The sequence below is a fragment of the Saccostrea echinata genome, unplaced genomic scaffold (assembly GCF_033153115.1).
Source record: "Saccostrea echinata isolate AGI-Se365-2 ecotype Australia unplaced genomic scaffold, CSIRO_AGI_Sech_v1 ptg000029l, whole genome shotgun sequence".
NCBI lineage: Eukaryota > Metazoa > Mollusca > Bivalvia > Ostreida > Ostreidae > Saccostrea > Saccostrea echinata.
In genome coordinates, this window is record NW_026889778.1 from 27,115,712 (window position 1) to 27,139,779 (window position 24,068).

The 24,068-nt window shown below is 32.9% G+C and overlaps 3 protein-coding genes across 3 annotated transcripts in view; 2 read left to right on the top strand and 1 right to left on the bottom strand.

Annotated features, from left to right (window-relative positions):
- LOC133195760 (uncharacterized protein K02A2.6-like) overlaps positions 1-24,068 on the top strand; it is a 410,189-nt gene that overhangs the window by 251,515 nt on the left and 134,606 nt on the right. The window lies entirely within an intron of this gene.
- Positions 7,595-8,543, top strand: LOC133195162 (uncharacterized). The gene is made up of 2 exons (XM_061331025.1): positions 7,595-8,006; positions 8,383-8,543. The coding sequence occupies exons 1-2, from the start codon at positions 7,595-7,597 to the stop codon at positions 8,541-8,543; spliced, it is 573 nt and encodes a 190-aa protein (XP_061187009.1).
- LOC133195755 (streptavidin-V2-like) lies at positions 13,447-14,179 on the bottom strand. The gene is made up of 2 exons (XM_061331681.1): positions 14,092-14,179; positions 13,447-13,868 (listed from the first exon to the last, which is right to left on the bottom strand). Exons 1-2 carry the CDS (start codon positions 14,171-14,173, stop codon positions 13,453-13,455), a joined length of 498 nt encoding a protein of 165 aa, XP_061187665.1. The 5' UTR covers positions 14,174-14,179; the 3' UTR covers positions 13,447-13,452.

Here is a 24,068-nt window from a genome sequence, read left to right on the forward strand (position 1 = left end):
GAGATAATTATGAATTAGTGAAAAACCTGAAGCATATTTCAAAATTTGCTTCTCTGAAGAACCACACGGCTAAAAAAGTTAAAACTAATTTGAAACCTTCATAACATGGTGAAATACAAATTTGTTCACATAATGACCTCCAGGGGGAAGTATGAGGCCATAATGGGGAATGAAAATTTGACATAAGAAGATATATATATATTTTTAAATCTTCTACTCAAGAACAGCAAAGCCAGAATTTAGTCATAATGATTTAAAAGCATCCTGAGATAGTGTAGATTATTTGTTCTTCAAATCATTACCATTTGGGGTAAGGTCAAAGGATCACGACAGAGAATAAATTTTTATAAATGAATATATAGGAAAAATCTTCTTCTCAAGAATAACAAAGCCATAATTAATCATACGGATATATGAAATCATCCTCATGTAATGTAAAATCTTTTTTTAAATCATGACCACCGAGGATATGGTTAAGCGTCAATGGGGGTTGAAATTTTTACATAGGACTAAATAGAAAAAAAAAAAATCTTCTTCTTATGAAGAATAAACCCACAATTAGACATATAATGATATGGAATAATCCTCAAGTAGTGTTAACTCGTTTTTTTTTTCAAATAATGACCCTGAGGTAGATTAGTCACAAGGGGGTCGAAGTTTGGATTTCGGCAGCCTCGTTTAATGACGACATTTAGTAAATTGTATGGTCTTTATAATGACCAATTATTCCCTATCGCTGGGTCATATTTCGGCTGACTTGTTTCATCCCAATTGTTATGCGGATTGTCTGCGGATAGTCCTATCTGCCTGCAGCTGATCTGTGTTTGGGCGCTCGCAGCGGGTGTGGCTGGTTAAGAGGGGATGCTTATTCCTCCAGGGCACCTGATTCAACCTCTGGAACTTCCAGGGGTCCGTGTTTTATGCCCTCTTCACATATTTATATTGCTTATGGATTTTTTGAGATTAGTCACTGTTCGTTATATTTATCTTTGCCTTCGAAATATATAGAAAACAAATCTTAAAAATCCACCCAAGAACAGCAAAATCACAATTACTCATATTGAAACGGAAGCGTCCACAGGTACTAAAGATTCAAATTTGTTCAAACCATGAGTCCTAGTGATAGGGTTTGGCCACAATGTGGAATTGAAATTGTGTAGCTTCGACTAGTCATCCAACTAGGGTAGGGTGGCAGATACCTTTCAGTTTCTGTTTTCAAGAACAGCAGAGCCACGATTAGTCTTATAAAGATGGAAGCATCTGCTACAAAATAAATCTGTTTTATACAAACAATTATATGCAAAAGGTTTCATATTGTGTCTGATCTATTGGATACCGAAGGCAATTTGTTTTCTTTTAATAGTATATCCATTAATTATGATGTTAGGATCCTATTTACTAATTATGAAGCACTCAGACTTTCCATTTAAAAAAAATGGACTGAAGTTAAACAATATAGAACATAAATTATTGGATTATCTATTCCTACACATATTCAGTTTCTTTGTCGTGATGGTTCTAGCTGTAAATCATTATACAACTTTTTTTTTATCAAAGCGTTATAATCAACCTGTATGTGTTACAACATGGACAAGAGATTTAGGTTTGCAGATGACTTTAACTGGAAAGATCTTTTTACACATTTAAAATACATATCTAAAGACCCAAACTTCAAAAGGTTCAATTACAAAATCATACATAGAATCCTTGGAACTTGTAAATTATTGTTTTTATCTGACATTATTTAGCCCACCATGTTCTTTCTGTAATCTTGAGCAGGAAACTTTGAAACATCTTTTTTATTATTGTCATCCTGTTAAGGGAATATGGGACTGTTAAGAAGAATGTATTTTACAGAAAAAAACTGGAAAAATATTAATCTAGAACCAATCCCTATTATATTAGGCATTTCTGGTAAAGAAACATAGCTTTAAATGTCATCATCTTGCTTGTATACCAAAAATATAGAAATTGTAAACCTTTCATTTTTAACAAAGTTAAAAATATAATGTGTAAGTACTATGTATTTGAAAAATATTTGTTTACATTAAATATGGAGGACATTCCGTTCAAAAAGAGATGATCATTTTTATACAATATATTTGGGGGAAAAAAACAGATATATGTGTCAGTTTTAAAGAATCATCGCAATTTTTGCTTTGTTATTTTTCTTTTAACCTTTGTAAACATTGTATCCTTCTATATATATGGAATATACATATTTTTTTTATATTATGTATACATATAGGTGATACTGTCATGGAAAGAGTGAGAAGATAGAAACAGTAAGTAAATTTTTAGTAAAACTCCGCAATGTTTATATTATGTATACATGTACCTGTATTGTTATGTTGATGTTGAAATGTGGAAATTAAAAAAAATATTGATGCATCCTCTGATAGTTTAGATTCAATTTCGTTCAAAACATTACTCTTGGGATAGGGTGTGGATAGAACAGGCGATCAAAGCTTTGCATATGAATACATAGGAGAAGAAAGGACAAGATAGACTAGGACCCCTCTTTGACCCCTGGTTTGGTGTCTTTTAGAATAATGCAACAGTTTATCAATTGAAAACCACTTTTCACCCCTGTTACAAAATGAGTATTGGTTCTAAGTTATGGGAGGTCACAGGAAGATCAAAAAATATGTCAAATTCCGAATTTTATCATTTATATGCAATTTTTCATCGATTTTATGGTACAATTTATTTTAGAAATCATAGAGCACAAGGTAGTCTATCTACCAAATTTATATATTTCATACGCTAGTATCAGATGCATCTTGTGAATCAAATCTCAGATAGGCAAGCTTGTGCTCTGTGTTTCCCGAAGTGAAAAGTATCTCAAATTTGACGACATTCCACTAGAATTGAGGATTCGAGAAAATATCTCACTTCCGCGCCCTCTTGTTGCCTCTGTGTAAGCTTTGAATCAAAATTATTATTGGTTTTAATACAAGCATAATTTTAAGTTCTTAACTACAAACTATCACAAATTTCACTGTGTTCTGAATTTTTCTTCAAATAAGGGGCCAGAGTCGGCCGTTACCATACCTTGTCCTTTGCTGATGATGAATTACAGGGGCGTTGTGACTCAGGTGAGTGATGTGGCCTATGAGCTACTTGTTTAAAACTGTACGCTACTGTCAAGAATGAGAGATATTTTGACCCGAAAATCTTCTAGCTCTTTTTCTTGAATTTTCCCAGAAGAATGCTCTTGACCAGAAATTTTATGCATCAAATTATGCATATGTGCATAAATATAAACCGAGAATATGTGCTTAAAACAATTTGTTGTAATACGTTTCTAGCTGAAATTACTTTCCTGAAAAGTAGCGCTGTATGCACCTTCCATCAAATGTTCATGTTCTCCGCTCGGCAACAATTGGTTGGGATGAACAGTTTCATTCACCAATTCATAACTTTTGTACTGAAAAAGTATTTGATTTTCTTGAAATTATATTTAAGTACTTTTTGATATATTTTTTTTACATTAGGAAAAAAATAAGGATTTTGTTACGTTTGAAAATGCACAACTGTTAGCCTGTTGCTCTTGAACAAAAACTCAGACTTTCACCTGAGAATACGAGAGAACTGTAAAAATAAGATGTTCATAAGGTTTACATTTTTGTGATATGATCGCTGGGTTTGATTGCGTGGCTGAAGAACTGTTTAGTGTTTTTACATTTTAAATTTCGATGGGCGTTTTCATTCCACCAGTGCAAACTATACTATTATCACTAAAAGTTATTCCACAGAATGATATTAATTACAAAATAAGAAAGGTTTATGTAGTAATAAATGAAGTGCAGAGAAACTTCCTTATAACAGAATTATGTAAATTTAGCCGCCTATAACGATTTACTTTCTACATTGACGTAATATGCATTTATGGGGGAAGCAAGAAAGTTGAATTTTTGAGATTTACAACGGGCTCTGTCATCCAAGTACATTACTGTACAAGTGTGTCTATATATAAGGTGTATTCATTTTCAATCTTATTGGACTATAAAATATCGATCAAAACTGAAGAATAAGTGTGGTTATATCACATTTAATTTATTTTTATTCTCTTATTTACAAGATATAATAAAAGCTCTCTCTTCTGTATACAATACAAAATATGATTTTAAAAACAGTTATAATATCGATTCATCTCAGAATAAGGTGGATTCAGGTAAAGGTCAATGTAAAACAAGCCCATTGTACCTGCTCGTAATTCGAACGTGTGTGTACTCATGTGTACTGAAAAAAAAAAAAAAAAAAAAAACCTTGTTATACGATGCACACCACACCTATGTAAAACAAGGACGTTTAAAGGGATAATGGCTAGGACAATGCACATATCACGGTCTTTTATTTGCTGTGTTTTTTCATGTTATCTTCAGATTTCTGTGTATCGTTTTGGTAAGTACATTATTTAAAGTCTGCATTCTTAATGATGTATTTTTTTCTGTCTTCAGTTTAATTTTTTCTTTGTCCTCGTGAAGTTAATTTCCTATTTAAGTAAAAAGAAAAAGTAATGACTCAGTATAATGATACTCTATCTGTCCACGATAAAATGAAGTCTCGGTGTAAAGACGAATAATGACCCCCTTACAAAAATGACCAAGGGTCATTTTTCGACGTTGAAAAATGACCTCCATGTAATTTGTTGTAGAAAAAGAGCCCTAGGGGTTAATTTTCTACACGTGCAACCTATAAAAAATGACTCCCACTGAATAATGAACCCCCATCTCAACAGCTAGAGTGATACAAGGTTTGGTTTTCAGCCTTAAATTCTCTTGTGTTTTTCCGACGAACACTGGAATAACACGCAATTAAAGGTAATATAAGAGCGTAACATGTGTTTAGATCTATTATAGCTATTTGGATATTTTACTAGAGGAAGACACTAATGGCAAACTAACAAAAATATTATAAACGTGAAGACTTCAATATTTCTTTCGTACTCTTCCCTATTTATGTAGCAATACCATTATCACCTGCATATGGAGTTTATGTCCCCCAGTTGATTCGATATGTAAGAGCATGTTCTATTTAAGAACAATTTCTAAAACGAAGCAAGTTACTGACAAACAAGTAGATAATACAACAGTCTCTTTTTATTAGAAATTCGCAAATTTTATGGTCGATACAATGACCTTGTTAGCAAAAACAATCTATCGTTAGGTCGAATGTTGACTGACGTTTGTTGCAACCACAATCGAAACATCGACCATTTTTGATATCATTATTTCTATAGTGGATAAGAATGCATTCAAAACCAAACTCAGGTTGCAACCACTATTTAAATACGTTCACTTTTTAAGTTATTATATATAATTTCATAGTGACTAAGAATGCATTTCAAAACCACGTTGCAACCACTTTAAAATATAATTCTTCATTGAAATAATCACAATCTGATATTGTTTTTGAAATGTTCTCACAACCACTATTGAAAAAAATTACATTTTATTTCAGTTGTGCTCGTTATTTCAATAGTGGATATAATATGGTGTTGTTGTTGTTTTTTTTTTTTTTAGTGCACTTTCAACCACTATTGAAATAATTATTTCAGTAATAGTTGTTATTTCAATAGTGATTGCAACAGTCTTTTTTCATTCAAACTGTTAGGCTTTTATTTTCACACTGAATTGTCTACGGATTTTCCGTTTGCCCAATCATGCCAGTGAGCAACAGTGGGTGTGACCGGTCGGCAAAGGATGCCTACTCCTCCATGGCACCTGATCCCACCTCTGATGATTTTTTAAAGGTCCGTGTTTGCTTCTTTGTATTCTTTATAACGTTTCAATGAACATTTGAGCTTGATAACTGGTCCTTATCTTCAGATATAATATTTTATATACCTATTGAGTTTTCAGCACAGAACAAAAGTCATACAATAGGTAGGTAACAGTGCATACTGGATCAAATTGTTATCTTAATTTTTCTTTCTTATCCGTTTCATATTCTGATATTTTACTAATTATAAACGTTTATTGCCAGTTACCAACTAAACTACTAGTATTGACAAACGGGATCACCTCCGAATCGATCACTTCTTTCATGTATTTATGTAATGAAATTCTACAATCACCAGCGTAGAGTGTGTAAGTCTCAAAACTTATTCGGAACGATAGAGCATGCTCTGTATACAATATACTTTGAAAAAGCAGGATACTGACAAATAAGTTGATGCATCAGGGCTTTCAACAGTCTCAATCAAAGTCAGCATTTCGAAAATTCCTGGGTCATTATAATGACCTTGAAAGCAAATACCTTTATTTTTTTCTTCTTTTTTTTTTATATTTTGCAAGGTTATACACTTTGTAAATTTAGAATCTTAATAACTTTGACAAATTTCTAAGAATCCACGAAGGCCATAACTTTTATAAATACGGAATATAAATAGTATTGTGCTGTTAAAGCCCAGAAAAAAAAAATATCATTGTTTGGGAAAATAAAGCAAATTAGGTACAGTAAAACACGCGTATAACGAAGTACCAAGGATGGGCAATTATGTTTCGTTATAAGCGTATTTCGCTTTATCCGTTAAGTTAACAATAAATTTTAAAGTCATGAGGAATGAAAATCACTTCGGTATAAGCGACAATTCATTATAGGCGTGTTCACTATAAGCGTGTTTTACTGTAATGGATTTTGTTTGGACGAAAAAGATATTTGGATGGACAAATAAGTTTTTTCTTCGTACAGATTAAGGAGGTTGGATCCTGCCATCAAAAGTAATGAGAATTTTTTTTATCAAGTATATTTTTAGAATTTATTTACATAGCTTAATTAAAAATCAAAACAAAAATATGGGGGTCAATGCGCTTCTTTTGGCGCTACAGAGCATTTAGTTTGACCTTTTTGCACTGTAAATACGTCTTATACATAAGTCAATTTTTTAAAGTTTTTCCTCCAATATTTTTTATTCAAATAAATTATGGGAACAAACACAGTCTCATTTCATCTTTAATAGACACATTAAATTTCTGACAACGTAAATTTTTCCAAATTACTCCGCATGTTCAATTCTTTGACCTTTTTGCACTCAAAAAATTTCATTTTTCTGGAATTAAAAATTTAACAAGCCAAAATATCATTTGAAAGTAATGCCATTTTACTGAATTGAAGAAGAATGATTAAATGTATTTTATATATTCAGAAAAGAAAATTAAATGCGGGGGTCTGTGATATTAATTTTTAGATATTACTAAAAATAGTGCCAATTATAAGCTTAAATTAGGAGTATTTTTTTTCTTGATTTGAAGGCGAGTATGGCCTGTCAGCAAGGGATATCGATGCTCCAAGGCACCTGATCCCACCTCTGATGTTTTAGAGGTCTATGCAAACTCTATGCCCGTTTTGTATTGTTTGAATTTACTTTTGAACCTACATGCCATACACTATCTCCTTATATCAATCTATACTTATCTTTAACAGAAATTATCATATTCATGCTTGCATGAATAAAATAATGATGATAAAGTTCTTAGCAAGGTTTATTTTACTTTATATAAATCTTGAGTCCTAATTTAAGGTGAGCGATGTTTGCTTCAGGAAAGAATCAATTACTCAGGTGAATCTCAAGGCCCATTTGTCTCGTATGTATTTTTTAGCATCATCGCAGAACCTACAGATTCAGGTTGTACCACAGACAGTAGACATTGAAGAGGTTGACCTGACTATAGTCTGCTCCTTAAACAATCCATCAAAGGTCAAGACATTGTATTTTATACAACTGCAGAGGAACTTCCATCTTTTTCGAAAATGTGGTTTATATTACTCTGAATTCAAACAATTTTCAAGAAGAGATAACGTATCGAGACTTAACTTTACAACAGCAACAGAATCTCTTAAACCACCTTCTGCAGCGGAACTCAGATTACCTTTTACAAAAGAAAACGTGAGATGTCCAGATGATTTTAAAGAATACAGGTGTAAAATGAGTGGCTTAGATAGTACTTCAGATATGATCCCTGAACAAGAATCAGATCCAGTAAAGATTGATTATAGAGGTTTGTAAACAGGCAGATAAGCTTGTGTTAAATGCATGTAAATAACACAAGAAGTGAACTGACTTCAAACAAGAATTATCATTGCTGAAATTGCAACATTACCATTGATACAATTTGTTTTGTCAACAAACATAAACATATCATTAACGAAGCTGTATCAAAAAGTTTTTTTTCTTTTAAAATATTATATTGCACTTGTGAATGCTGACGATTTCAGAATTCTGTGTCATTCATCATTTTACTACTTTTATTTTCCCTACATCAAGGCATATTCAGAAGGATATGAAAATATCCAAATATACAATCGAATAGCTAAAAATATAAAGGCTTTTGAATTACATCGATTGCAAGAATTAGATGTTATTTCTTGTTACAGTTCAGCCAAATATAATCGAGATACCCAGGGTGAGGATACTTGGAGAACAATTTGACACAAATGAAAGACAGTTTGAAGTGGGAACAGCTTTACAACTAACTTGTACAGGAAAGATAGGCCGTGATCCTAGTGCAGTATGTGTTAAACATTTTAAACGCTAAAATATTTTATATATAAGTACATAATATGTAGAAAAAATGTTTTCACACTATGTAGATATTGTAGCTAGGTTTAATATTGTAAGAATAAAACCCATTAAGTCAGATTTCTCTACTCAAGTATGGAGAAATAGAAAATATTCGAAATAAAAAACCGTTATATAAAATTTCAAGTTACCTGAAAAAATTTAGATTTAAAATAGAATATTCGAGCTTAATTTGTTTTCCATCTTTTGATAAATCCTAGGATCCGTTAAGTACTTCAGATAAGTAAGTAATTTAAAAGTAAAGAAAATATAATTACTTATCACTACACCTTCAAAAAGGCGGAATCTCTGCAGTTGATTTTAAGATCTTGAAAATATTGTTGTAGAATTTCAGGGTTGAACGTAGGAAGAAAACTGATTTCATCGCGAATGTAATTTAAAATATCAATTTGTACAGAAAAAGAAGCTGTGAGATGATTTAACAATCTAATATTTGACAACAAAAGAATGTGTAATACTTTTTATTTGTAGTGTTCTATACATTATACTGTTAAGTGTTTACAAGCAGAATACAATATCTTGCAATTGGATTTTTTTTACCAAATTTTATCTCTGCAAACAGGGTTATGGTAGGAATTAGAATAAATACATGTTAGGTACGGAAATGCATGGGTCAAACAATTTTTTTTTTATAATCTACAATATCTGAGAGCGCCTCCAAAGAAATATGAATAATCATGCTTTTCTTGAGAAGAAGACTTTTAAAGTTCTTTCTTTTGTATCCCTATGTAAAAATTTTGATTACTCATCGTGGCCCCAACCTACCCCCAGGGGTCATGATTTGAACAAACTTGAATTTAAACTACCTGCAGATGCTTTCAAATAAAACATGGCTTTGTAGTTCGTAGGGAAAAAAGATCGTTTTAACAAAATAAAAAAAATACTTCTCCTACATATTCCTATGTTTAACTTTTATCTCCTACTCTTCCCCACCCTACCGTCGGAGTCTTGATTTGAACAAACTTTAATCTACAGTACCTGTGGATGATGCAGTATGAATATGACTAATCATGGCTTTGCTGTTCTTGAGAAGGTTTTTACAAACATTTCCTATATAATCCTATGTATAACTTTGATCCCCTGTTGTGGCCCCACCCTACCCAAAGGGTCATCATACATGTGCACAACCCGAGGATGCTTCTGTACATGTATTAATATGACAAAATAAGGCATTTTAAAGGTATTCTTATATATTACTATGTAAAACTTTGACCCCTTTTGACTCCGCTCCACTCCCTTGGGGTCATAATATGAAAAAAAAACTTTATCTAAATTATGTAATGAAGCTCTCAAATAAGTTTTAGCTTTTCTGGCTCAGAGGTACTTGAGAAGATATTTTTATAAGATGCCACTAGGATTTTACGAATTCTTAATCATATCTCCTTGAAAGACGGCGGGGCATTTGTGACGGTACATATTGTCGTTTTGTACATATTGTCGTCGGCGATAATATGTACCTACCCTCACTGCACATATTGTCTACCATCGGTACATATTGTCGCCGGCTGAAAAGTTACACTTGCACATATTGTCGCTGGCGACATTATGTGCCTCACCCTCACGGTACTTATTGTCGCCCCACAGATATTGTTGCTTAAAGATTTCTTCCGTTGTGTTTGGTAGTTTTCTGAATGTAATTGGTGTGTGAATCACACTGACGTGTCTCATGTGCTATTTCATGCAGTGTGATTGTGATGGTATATTTTGTCGTCCTGTTCGTATTGTCGCCGGCGACAATGTGTACATACCCTGACTGCGTATATTGTCGTCCATCAGAACATGTCGTATGGCAATGCACGGCAATGCTCCATATAAATATGACTAATCATTGCTTTGCTATTTTTGAAAAGATAATTTTTTAAGAATTTTCCGACATATTTCTATGTAAATATTTGATCGCCCATTGTGGCTCCATTCTAGGCCCGGTTTGATTAAAAAAAAAACAACACTTGAATCTGCGCTACCTGAGGATGCTTCCATATAAACATCATTATTGACGGACCTACAGTTCTGCTGTTCCTCAGTGGTGGCATGGCCGTAGGAACCGGGGGGGGGGGGGGGCACGGGGGGGGCGTGCCCCCCAAAAATTTTGTCGATATATAAATTACTATAGAAAACATAGCTACTGTATGCTTGTGCCCCCTCAATAAAAACGTCTGATGATCTTTTTTTTGTTTTGCTTGTCAGAGAATTTTGGTAGTTGATAGTGCCCTGAACTGAAGATGTACAGCTGTGCACCCCCCCCCCCCCCCAACTGGAATTGCCTCCTACGGGCCTGGGTGGATCTAGAAATTTCAGAACGGAGGAGGGGAGGGATGCGGTTCAGAATTTTTTTTGACAAACAAAAAAAAGTTATTTGTATGTAAAGGTGTATTTTAAGTAAATTATTTTATTATGAAATTTTATCTGTGGAATAAATTGTGAGTATATACAAGTTAAACAAACAGAATTTACCAAAGCAAAAAAAAAAAAAAAAATTAAACCATCCGCCGATGCAACATCTAATCTGGTTTTTGAGATTTTTAAAGATTTTCTGTATATATTCCTATGTAAAACTTTGATTACCCATTATGGCCCCACTCTACCCCTGGGGTCATGATTTGAACAAAATCGATTTTGTTTTTGTTTGTTTGTTTGTTGTTATAATGTTTTTCTCGAGAATTTTTCAATTTTATGTAGATGTCACAAGTTCCCGACGCAGGGCTACACATTTAGACTCAGGGCCATTGAGCAATGAGGGATCTTTTTTTGTGCCAGCACCTCAAAATTAAACGCTGCTATGTAATGAAGCTTTTGTATAAGTATCATTTCTTCTGAACCAGTAGTTCTTGAAAAAAAAAAATTGAAAGAATTTTTCTGAATATTCTGAAAACTTTGATCATCTATTGTAGCCACATCCTTCCCCCAAAGGACATGATCTGAATAAAACTGAATCTACACTTCAAAATAAAGCTTTCACATAAGTTTCAACTTTTCTGACACAGTGGTACCTGAGAAGATTTTCTTGAGAAGAAGCTGAAATTGTGAAAAGTTTACAGACAAAATGTGATCAGAAAAACTCACTTCAACTTCCAGTTAAGCTGATCTGAAAATGTCAACCCCAAAACCAATTTTATCGGCACGTGATTGTATATAAAAATAACGCAAAAAATAATTTTCAAATAATCATTACTCCTAAACAAAAAAAAAAACAACAAACAAACAAACAAAAAACAAACAAACAAACAAACAAACAAAACAATCTTATAGATGTATTTAATCTCAAAGTATATATTACAAGAAAAAAGAATTGGCTGATTTATCAGATATCTCAAGAATAACGGTATCTTGACATATCATAATGTTTAGTCCGAAATATCTTACGTTTTTCCTGGCTTTTATTTTTGGATTTGATATTTTTACGTTTTCCTGCTACGTAAAATATCAAAATCGTTAAAAAAAAGCCTTGATAACGTCAGATATTTCGGAATACAGAGTAATGTACATCAATCCTGGACACAATTTACTGACCGAAAAGTATTCTCAATACAGAATTGCAAGTGATGCTGTCTGTGTCCCTCCGTGCTTGTGTGTGTTTGTCAATCTCTCTTTCTTTTCTCAAGTAAATATTCGTCAAAACAATCCATCGACGACAATATATGCCGACCTTGACTATACATATTGTCGCCGACGACAATATGTGCTGGTGCTTGACTGCACATTTTGTCGTCCATCATGCAGGAGGAAAATAAAGCTCGTCTCGGTACATTTTGTCGCCGGCGACAATATGTACCGATGGACGACAATATGTGCAGTGAGGGTAGGTATATAACGACAATATGTACCGTCACAGCATTTCCTGTGAACATACTTAATTTCCCTTTCCTCAGGGATACTTTGTGGCAAATTTTGGACGATATCGGTGGTTCTTGAGAGGAAATCGAAAATATGAAAAAAAAAAAATTATCAACACAGACAAACAGACGGGCTCCGGACACTCTTTGATCAGAAAAGCTCAACTGAACCTTCGGTGCAGGCGAGCTTAAACGTTTAAGAAAGCATCTATAGCACTTTTACAATGTATTGCAACTCACTTACAGTCAAATATTCTTTAAATGAACGTTAACATTGAAAGAAAATGACATATTAAAACCGGGGACCTATATACTAACGGGATAGGCAACTCCTTCAGCGCCATGTTTATTTACCCAAAACGGCACACACAACACTGCAAGTTTTTTAAACTACGTTTTTTCCCAGTAAAAAGCTTGTTTTCTAATTAATGTAATCTGTTCTTTTTGTGTATCGGAATGGATATTTAATAAATTTTAAGGCACATATTATAAAATAATTTAGATATTCAGTAAACAACCACCAAATTTGTCGATTTCCCGGAAATATGGCCGATCAGGGGCACGCACTGATTTTTAAATAAACGTAATTACTTCTAAGATAAGGAGTAAAGACAGTGCTAATAACAAATCTTGAATAATTATTTGATAGATAAATTAAGATTTAATTCTGAAATATTTGATTGCAAAAGAGATATATTTAATTAAAATTGACTTACGAAATCCCGCAACTTACGAGATATCGCGAGACTTGCGAGAGTTGCCTATCCCGTTAGTATATAGGTCCCTGTTAAAACGATTCACAAAACGTGAAGGAATGTGAGCAGCACTTATCAAAATTTTAACAAAAGCGTTTTCAAGTTTTCAAAATTATTACAAAAAATATTCATTTCTTAGGCCATAAAATGATTATTATTGATACAAGATTGATTTTAAATCTTAGGTTTCTCTGAAGATTGTAAGCCAAAGGAATCGCTAATGTCAAGCGTTATCGTTCCTTGCTGAGTGATGTATACATCGTAATGTTGCATGCATTCAGTTCCTGATGTTGTTCAAACAAGGATGGGATTGAACCTTATTGAACATGTCCTGATTGGTTGTAAAAGTCGACCAATAATCTTCTGGGTTTTGGAATGCTGCTCTTATCCACTGAGTCTTGATTATACCTTCAGTAGCGTAGAATACTCCGGTCCAACTTGCAATGGATCTAGCATCACGGTACTGATTTTTATAGGCAACAGACCATCCTACGATATATTCTGTCTCGTTCACCTGTAGATACCTCCCTGCGATGTCGTACTCTCGTTCAGCATTTCCGACGGCGCTGTTATATTGACCTTGTATGGTTCCGTCTTTACAGGTTATCATCATTTCTGACTGTAGCTGATTTCTCCATTTCCCAGACAAGGCACACAATCCTTGCATCTCTTGTGTCTGACAAAGTGCAGGGTCTGTCAGAAAATAAATTGTACCATATAGTCCATATAATTCAGGTTAAACTCTACTACTAAAAACTACACTTACGCTCATTTTGAAAAAAATAATTCCTCCTTTACACATATTTATGTTACATATTTACTTTTCTAGAATAATTATCACGCAAGTTTAAAGTAAAGACTAAAATCAGAACATTCGATATACACAAGCAATTTGAAAATATGTAGTACATCTTACCAGCATTTCTTATCATCAATACGGGCTGCACAGGAATTACTGCGCAAATCATCACGGGCAGAATATAACAAACAATTTCCATACTGTATCTAAAAAAATCTAGGTATATAAAAAGTATAAAAACTATTAAATTGACAGATTAAAAAATTGAAGGGAAAGGTTGTCCGAATATAAAGTCATGTACTGAAAATGTTTTTGAAAACTGTATACTGTGGAATCATCATTGTTCGTGGGGGATCAATGTTCGTGGATTTCGTGGGTGACCCTTACCCACGAATTTACATCCCCACGAACAATTATTTTGTCAACGTACTAATTAATTAAATCCACCAAATAAACGAGCTGCCCACGAAATTGCATCCCCACGAACCAATAAAATTTTGCTTGCCCACGAACATTAAACCCCACGAATTTAAATGATTCCACAGTATTTAAGAACCAATTGTAATTTCTGACAGTGTTTGGGTTTATTTTGAATTATTTAAAAGGATACCTGACTTAAAAAGGGGGGGGGGGTGTAAAATTCAACAAGTATCAACAAGTATTATAAATTATTTTCAATGATATTTTTACAGAACCCTAAAACTCAATTAAAAAAGACATATATAAAACTCTTAAACACTGAAAATATATCTCCTTATATCAAATTTTAGAAAAGGAATTGAATCTTGTGCTGGAATATCTAATTCATCACTATACATCTTGTAAATACGTAAAAAAGTAACCAACTAATTGTGCGTAGGGTGAAGAGAAATATTACGTCGTGAAATGATCACACCAAGAAACAATTTTAGGGGGAAAATCAATTTAAAAAAAATGAAAAATGAGCTTCAGTGTTAAAAGTATAATGAAGTTTCTGATATAGCAAAAATATTTACCTTAAAATTGCTTGTTACTCTCTAATGTATTCTTTGCATTCGTAAATTGTTTCTCTGGACTGTTTTATAAAAATATATATGTCACATGATATGTATGTCACATCTAACAAGGAACGTTTCCACTTAAAACAACTCTTCTTAAATGTCACTGGCAGACAAAATATTATCTCATTTTTTTCTTATGTAATGCGAGAAACACATGAAAATATCACAATAAAACAGGGTTTATTTATTGTTTTTTTTTTTTTTTTTTTTTTTTTTTTTTTTTTTTTTTTTTTTGCTTTTCTAGGCTAAATATAATATACATGAATGCTCATTCACATACTAAATCGTATACAGATTTATTTGTTTGCCCGATTACTACAAGGAGCGCATGCGCGGTATGTTAAGGCAGTACCCAGATCATATTTCGGCGAATATAGAATTTTTTCGTAAAATGTAACATTGATAAATCGGAAAAGCCTTAGATAAAATATTTACTATTATTATCCATTGTATAGACGTCATTGAGTCTTACGCTAAAAGAAGCACTCCACTACGTGACGTCTATAAATAGAAAAATTGCCTTAATAAAAAAGTGAAAAGTTCAACACTACCCGGAGATAATTCATTTCATTTAGTGTTAAAACATTACTGGGCCATGAAAAGTGCTGCCAGAATCCTACTCTCCCGACACAGAAATAAATATTCCAAAGTTTCGCATGAAACCTTACCAAAATTTTTACATTTTATACATACGATCAAGGAATTGTTATCAATTCATGTTAACCACACGATTCTAGCAGCATTTTCCAAGTACTATAGAATACAAGCTTTCGATACTAACAAAAATTATGTTTCAAAGTATGCGGCGTAGTGTTGAACTTTTGTAATAGAACGACAGAGGAAAGGCTGATCGGGATTTCAAAGCACTGTCTGTGTTCATTATAAGAATACATGATAAGAATATATCAGCGTACCTGATTCTTAATCTTCAATTCCTTGTGAATCACATATAACATTCACGGTATATGCTTTAAAACTCCCAATTCAAATATTTGTTTACATGAATTCTCGTCACGTTTATTTCACTCGGCAAATATTTGATCAATAGTTATGACGTCATGGGCTTGGTATTTAACCCCCGTGCTAAATACTTAGCTATTTATACTACCCAAAAAAGACAAGATTTAGTTTATATTATGTTTTGAATGATTCCATTCATTTCTTTGGCCTGAAATTAAACTTTAAATATAGATATTAAGAAATCATTATTTCTAAAGTTCACGTCATACAGCATACTATGACGTCATATTGTAAAGGCAAGTAGGATATCTCTGAGTGTAGCCCTAACATACCCGCGTGACTGGTCGACAGGGGATAATTACTCTTCCCTGGTACCTGATCCCACCTCTGATTTTTTTAAAGGTCTGCATTTGCCCTGCTTCCAGTTTGTATTGTTTCAATGGACTTTTGTGCTGGATTACTGTTCGTAATGTCCATATTTCGTTGAAACTTATTTATTTGTAAATAAATGTTACATATTAAAATCAGAAAATAAGGAGTACTTAAGGGTTCGATAAATAGTTTATGACCGTACTGCTTTGGACAAGATGACTGTGATGTGTCAGTACTTATATATTTTTTTCATTATGCATATTTTTGTTTTAATCTTCTAACATTCCTATTTTGATTCTGCTTTTAATTACCGGCTTTTTTTCTTGATTATCTCCTATGTAGGTTTTTCTCGGCGATAGACGCCACCATGATATATTTTGAACCTTGATTTTTTTACTTTATCTTAATTTTTAGTCAGGTTTCTTTCCTATACATATTAACAGACAGTCCCAGCTGTGAATATTTTGGAGAGAAAAAAAATCATTCATTCAAGATTTTTTTTATGCTGTTGAGTCTATAAAATAAAGTTGGTGTATAAAACATATACTGCCTATCAGTTCTGTATAATATGCCTAGCAGATTATATGATAATGATCTTGTTCTTAAACGACAGGACAAGATAACATAGTGTAGCATACCTAGATCTATTTGTATATTTTCAAAAATATTGTAAATGCGGATCTATTTATTCATTAGATTTCTTTTTGATAAATGATGAACAAGATTGTCAGTTTGATTTTTTTGTATCAAGGTTTTTGGCATAACAAGTTTAAAGAAATGAAAAAAAAAATTATATTATTATAATATAATGATATATGATGATACGAGCATTAAAAAAAAGAAAAGAAAAATAGTTTTTGAAGATATATAAATTGACAAGGAAAACCAGACAAATTGATGTTTATCTTCAAATATTCATAATTTTTACATTCACAGATAAATGTCTTGCATTTTTTCTAAAGACGTAATAGATAGGTATTAATGCACGTAGATAGCAGTCGTTTATCATGATCTTCAAAGGACAAACTTAAGTGGCAAGGAGAACAAGTTAGGAGCACGTTTTATCATTCTAATTAAGATTTTTCTAACATTTTGTTCATTAAAAAAAGGAGCAGCTATAATATTTGACGAAGTCAAGTTAAACGTGCAAAATTGATACAACTGGAAATGGACTAATGGGAAATTCATAATTTCAGAATAAAGACTATACGTCTTTACTTGGTTTACTTGGAATTACCTTGTAATCAGTAGTAATGCTCATATTGAGGCATTCGTGAGGGGACAGCTAGAAGTCCTGAATTACACTTAATCTAATAGCTAAGCATATATTTACTTGCTTCTGGTTCACTTGTTGCGAAACTAATAAAGGATGATGAGGTTTTGTGACAAGTAATTATACAAACAAGCTGGAGTCTTACATTCAACGTACACTTTCTTTATGGTGCATAAAGTAATAGCATTGTCTAAATTAAAAAGGGAGAGTCGCATAACTAAAAGGATAATTAAAAGGAGCCAAAAAGTATAGTCATTGCAGATAGACCATAAACTCGTCAACCAACTCGAAAATCTGTGCATACAATTAACAGTTGCATGCACTTATCTCTCATTTTGTGCTTTTTTTCTATCTGGACAAAAGTCAGAGGAAAATTATAAAAAATGGTTATAATTAACGACATTATAGAGCAAATATGACTTTTTTAGCCGGTTAATTTATTACGTGTTCCAGTTTCTTCTTTCCTTTTTTAGCTCACCTGATCCTAAGGCTCAAGTGAGCTTTTCTGATCGAAATTTGTCCGTTGTCTGTCGTCGTTGTCGTTGACGTAAACTTTTCACATTTTCATCTTCATGTCGAAGGTTCAGAACTATGCATACGAGAGATAATTCTTGATTTTGAAATAAATTCCTAAATTTTACCACATCAATTTAATATATATCCGTATTTTCATGCCAGTACCGAAGTACTTAGCTACTGGGCTGTAGAGACTTTCGGAGACTAACAGTCCACTAGCAGAGGCCTCGACCCAGGGGTCATAATGTATAATTATATACAGTTCCTATTTTGATGCACAAGATGCGCATTTCGACAAATTATGTCTCTTCACTGATGTCCATGATATGGAAGCATCCTCAGGTAGTTTAGATTTAGGTTTGTTCAAATCATGTTCCCCATGGGTGATCAAAGTTTTTACATAGGAATATATAAGAAAAACCGCATTTATATTTAAACGTTTCAATACTGAACTGATTTCTGTTTTCCCCTTGCCAAAGTGCTCAGGTGAGTGATGTGGCCCATAGGCCTCTTGTTTTAATAGCTCTGCTGGTTATGTTCTTACTGGTGATGTAAATATAGTTAACACCAATCATTTAAAGAGTTGAAAATTTAGGAAATCTAAATGTTTCAATTGGTGACCAAATTTCATATATATTTCAAATTCTATCGAAGATTATACCATCAGATGGGTCAGATTGATTGACTGATTGTATTTTGTTTAACGTCCCTCTCGAGAATTTTTTTAATCATATGGAGACACCACCACTTGCCGGTGGAGAGCTGCAAATTTTGTCCTATACTCGGCACTTACGGCCATTGAGCAGTGAGGGATCTTTTTCGTGCCAGCACCTACTGCGACACGGGACCTCGGTTTATACGGTCTCATCCGAAGGACCGGTCTCCACGTCCTACAGTGGGATTCGAACCCACGATGTAAGGATCAAGTCCTTACTTCGCGACTCTAGAGCAGACGCTCTAACCATTGCGCCACGGGGCGACCAGATGGTCTTTCATCGAAAGAATCCAAACTATAACTAAATCTAAATTCACAAAATTTTGAATAAACAATAGAACCAACAAGTCTTATTTTTTTAACACTGAAAATAAACCTTCCCCACGATAAATATAAGAACGGACCTATTGACATCAAAGATAACAGCTTCCTTAAAAAATGAGAAAGTGATAAGACATCATGTCAAAATAGTTCTAATTCTACACACCAATACTGTGAAGTTCATATTAATTTTGTAACCAGTGCATTTATTTAGAATTTATAGAACATATCTTTCGACAATCTATTGGAATTCCCATGTGTACAAATTGTGTCTCCTTATTGGCAATTTTTGTATTTGTTTTGAAGCAGAATTTATTTTAAATAAACTTCTTCAAGAAAATAGTCTCTTGCTGTGGCCTTCAATTTTACATTAAAAATACCTTAGTACATTTTTTTTTATCAATGAAGACGCTTTATTTTAATCTATACAGTAACGGGTTATTTATATCCCTTGCTATTTTCGCCTTTTCACACTCAAAGGATTCGAAAATAAAATAAGGGAGAAAATGTCCCAGTATCCCATTGAACTTGAAATTAATGTCTGATTAATTGATTGTATGTTGTATGTTGTTTTTGTCCCTTTCGAGAATTTTTCACTCATTGAAATTAAAGACACCACATATTGATATGTTTCATATTTGATATTTTACTAAGGCACAGATGGCAAAAAACAAAACAAAACACACAAAACAGAACAAAAAAACCCCAAACAAACAAACAAACAAAACAAAACAAACAACTAAACTTTTTGATTGACGAGTGTGAAAACTACCTTACATTGACTTCAGTATACATACCAAGTTTAGTGAAAATATTAATCTACCGTCTGGTTATTTTTAGGGACCATCTCAAAATACAGGAACATTTACTATAGGATTACATAGGAAAATACTCTTTTGGGGCACTTCGGAGCAAAATATAAAAATGCTACTATAGACTTTTTGCTCAAATTATATTATTTGATGAGTTATATTATATTGTACATTTTATGCAAGAAACTTAAAATTCTACCGTCTGGTTTCCTGAGGGGGCATCTCAATATATCAAAATTCATGATATGTTCCTGTTTTTATGGAGTACTAAAACATGACAGATACCACAGCTTTATATATATATAAAAAGATTGTTAGATTCTGAATTTCCTATGTTTAAAATTTCAAGAGCATCTATTTTATACTTTTTTATTTTTTGACATAATTGATGACCTCTCTTAAAGAACTTTGGTTATTAATAACGTCAAAAACACACTATTACGACGTCTATCTACCCATCATGTGAAAAATCGTTTAAATATCATTTTTTTAAAAAAAAACATAATTAGATTTTTTAACCTGAGATTTCCTAATTTGGATAATTTTGTTAATTTTTTTTTTTATAAATTATGTAAAAATAGTTGGTTTAAAATAGTAAATACGCTTTATTTTTATTTTATTGCGCAATGAAAGTTTTACCCCAGTCGGCCCCCTTAAGCTTATTAAATATTTGAATTTCTTGTTCGTCCTGCTCAATTTTACAGAAAGAGTTTTCCCAGGAGAAGTACTTCGAAAATATGAAATTGATTATAATTTATAAAATTATAATACGGTCCGTTATTTTATGTTTAATACAGAAAAAACGCATAACACACTGATATACATTTTATGTTTAGCAGGTTACCAGAAGTCGTAGTCATGTAGATGATAACATAACTTAGAACCTTAGATTTCATTCAAAAACGAGACAGTTTTTATTTTCAATCATTTAAATGCTCGAATTTGTCGACGTTGACAGCACCGGATAGCTATACACATTGTGCAAGAATTCACAGAACACACTATATAAAAACATATATCTGTATGATTCCATTTTACTTATTCATGAGAAGGGTGTTACATGAAATGGACATTTTCCTCTTCCAATAATTTAACTTCTTTTGTTTTGCATACCTCGATAAACAGTGGAGCCTAGTGAATCCAGACACAAATACTAGTAATCCCTACGCTTCACCTTCAGGTCGATATCTTTCAGGAATAATTTTTATTCATAAATAAACGTTATGTTTCATTAACCGGGACGTTTCAAAATCCGGAAGATTTGCTTGGGAACACACGTATCCGGAATAACGAGATTTAATCGTACAGATAAATTGACATTTGTATTGTGAAAATCCTTTTTTTTTTTTTTTTTTTTTTTTTTTTTTTTTTTTGTTATGAATAATAATTTCATTCTTAATCACATTGCCGAAAAACTCGCTAAAATTAAGAAGCATTTTGATTTATAATACTAATTATAAGGTACTGTATTTAAATGACGTTCAACAGTTTTCTGTTTTTATTTTAAATATGTCACAATAAACAGCATAATAATCATTATGAATCGATTTAAAAAAAAAAGGAACAGAAAAATAAACTAACTAAAAGAAATACGGGCACAAACACGACGTCAAAATACAGAAGTGAGGCTTCCTCAATGAAAATGAATGTAAGCATTTTATTCAGAGATGGTTTAAATGCATGGGATTTAATTAATCTATCATACGGGAGAAATCTCAAAACCACTTAAGATCATTATATATTCTGAAAAGTTGCATATTTTTGAATGTTTGGATATTCATTTACTTGCAAAAAACTTAATATTATATGATTAGTGTAAAGGGTATCTGGCATCTAATTTTTTTTTAATTTAATCACATTTACCATTCTTTTACCTGTAAATAAACATTGCTGTCGTGTAAAACGCAGGTGTCTTTTCCTAAAAAATGTCGAGGAATGTTCTTTTGTAAAAGAAGCCATTATTAAAATTTTGCCAAATCGCTTCTACATTTTCTAATGGTCATGGTTGTAAATTACTGATTGTAAAACGTTTGAATATGTTTTAATTATTTTAAGGACATCCACTCGATCCTTAGTATATGGACTGCAAAGTTCAGCTGAGTCACCATGGCAATGATGTCCTTCATCATCAGATTTCCCCCTTTTTATAATGTAAAAATCTGATCGCTCATTGTGGTCCAAGCCTACCCCTAGGGATAATAATTTGAAATACCTGAATCTTCACTACCCAAGATTGCTTCAATATAAATATGACTAATCATGTCTTTGCTATTCTAGAGGTGAGTTTTAAAGATTTTCACTACATATTCCTATATAAAACTTTGATCACCCACTATGACCCAATGCTTCCCCAGGGTTCTTGATTAAAACTCACTTGAATCTACAACAAGTTGCTGTCCTTTAAAAAAGGACTTGCAATACGTGGACCAAAGCATGTGTTTCTAAACGAAATTCAAAGAAAATTTTTAGATTTAGTGACTTTACGGAGGTGTAATTAAATTTAATTTTTTTTTAACATGTATCTTGTTATTTTCATCGTTATATAAGTCTGCTTAAGTAGGCTGTAATGATAAAATAAAAATCATGACCTTGAAATGATATGAATATGAAATGTTGATCTAGGTATCTATCATAATTGTAATGTAGCCTTTAAAATTAACAACAGAATTAAAAGAGGCTTAAGCGAGCAGGTATCGAAATGGTTGAATTTTAACTCCATTGGCGGATCCAGGGAGGGGGGGTGTTCGGGTGTTGGAACCCCCTTTATTTTTGCAGAAAGAGGAAAAGAGAGAGAATGTTTTTTTCTGAAATATTCATGATTTTTTTTACGTTTAGTATTTTCAATAAGATAAGTACTTCAATCTCTGCCCTTTCTGCTCTCTAGATAGAGTTTTGCTTAATGCTTTCCTCCGTTCACAACCCCTGCCCCGGGCCTCGACCACCCACACGCAACATGAAAGATTTCACTTTGATATTATCTAAAGTAACTAATTATTATAATAAGTATACATAAAAAGTCATGAAAGAGAGTATCCATAAGAGAATATTTATCTCCATATATTATGGGGATATTTTAATCAATGAAGAGAAAGGTTCAAAAATGTCCCCGTAGTTTGTAGGGAAAGAGGGCTCACTTTTTCCTAAAAAATAATTTTTTGTTATAATTTGAATATACAAGTTTTAACTTGCATTGGAAGCTCCCCTGCACTTTTTGTTGCGGGAAGGTTCAAAATACGGAAAATGAAACATTTAAAAAAAATCAAAATACACCGAAAAGTTAGACGAAGCCCCCCCCCCCCCCCCCCCCCCCGAAATAGGATTTTACAGTGTGGTGCACAGGTTGTTATTTTAATTTATTTATTTATTTTTGCTTGCCAACTCTTTTTGGAGGTTGCCTCTTTAAAAACCGTTGCTACGGGCTTGAATGAAAGTGCCTGCGGTGCGACCTAGACCCCCTTTCAAAAACTGCTGGATCCGACCCTGTACTGGAGCACTAGAAGGCCTCGGTACTAGAAGGTTTCGAGTTATCTAAAACGATGCTAGGTTATCGATTAACTCGATCAATTTGAAAACACAAAAAAGATTAATTTTGTGTGTTTGTTTTTTCTCTGTCTCTTTTAAAATAACGGAATAGTTAATATACAACACATGCAATCGTAACTTCTCAGCAAAGCAACGTGTTTTTCCGAGCTCGCCTCTGAGAAGATGCGATTGACAATCTCATCGCACGTGTGTAGACCTAGGCTATTTGGTTTTGCAAGCACAGGTGTATGCACTGTTTGCTAGTGACGCTTAGACTGGTGACGGTATTTGCTACGGACATGAAGAACTACATGTATTCACCAGTTTCATAACATGTGCGGGGTTTTTTTTGGGGGGGGGGGGGATTGGAGTAAATTAAAAGTCGAATATCTTGGATATGGGGTAACCCTTATCTATTCTTGTTACAACGACCGTCAATGCACCCATGGACGAGTTCATTGGTTACTTTGAAGGGTGGCACAGGTTAGCCTTTCGTTAACATTTTCTGCCTACTTTGATTGATTGTTCTTTCACAGCAACATTGTTAAATTTTATTCCCGATT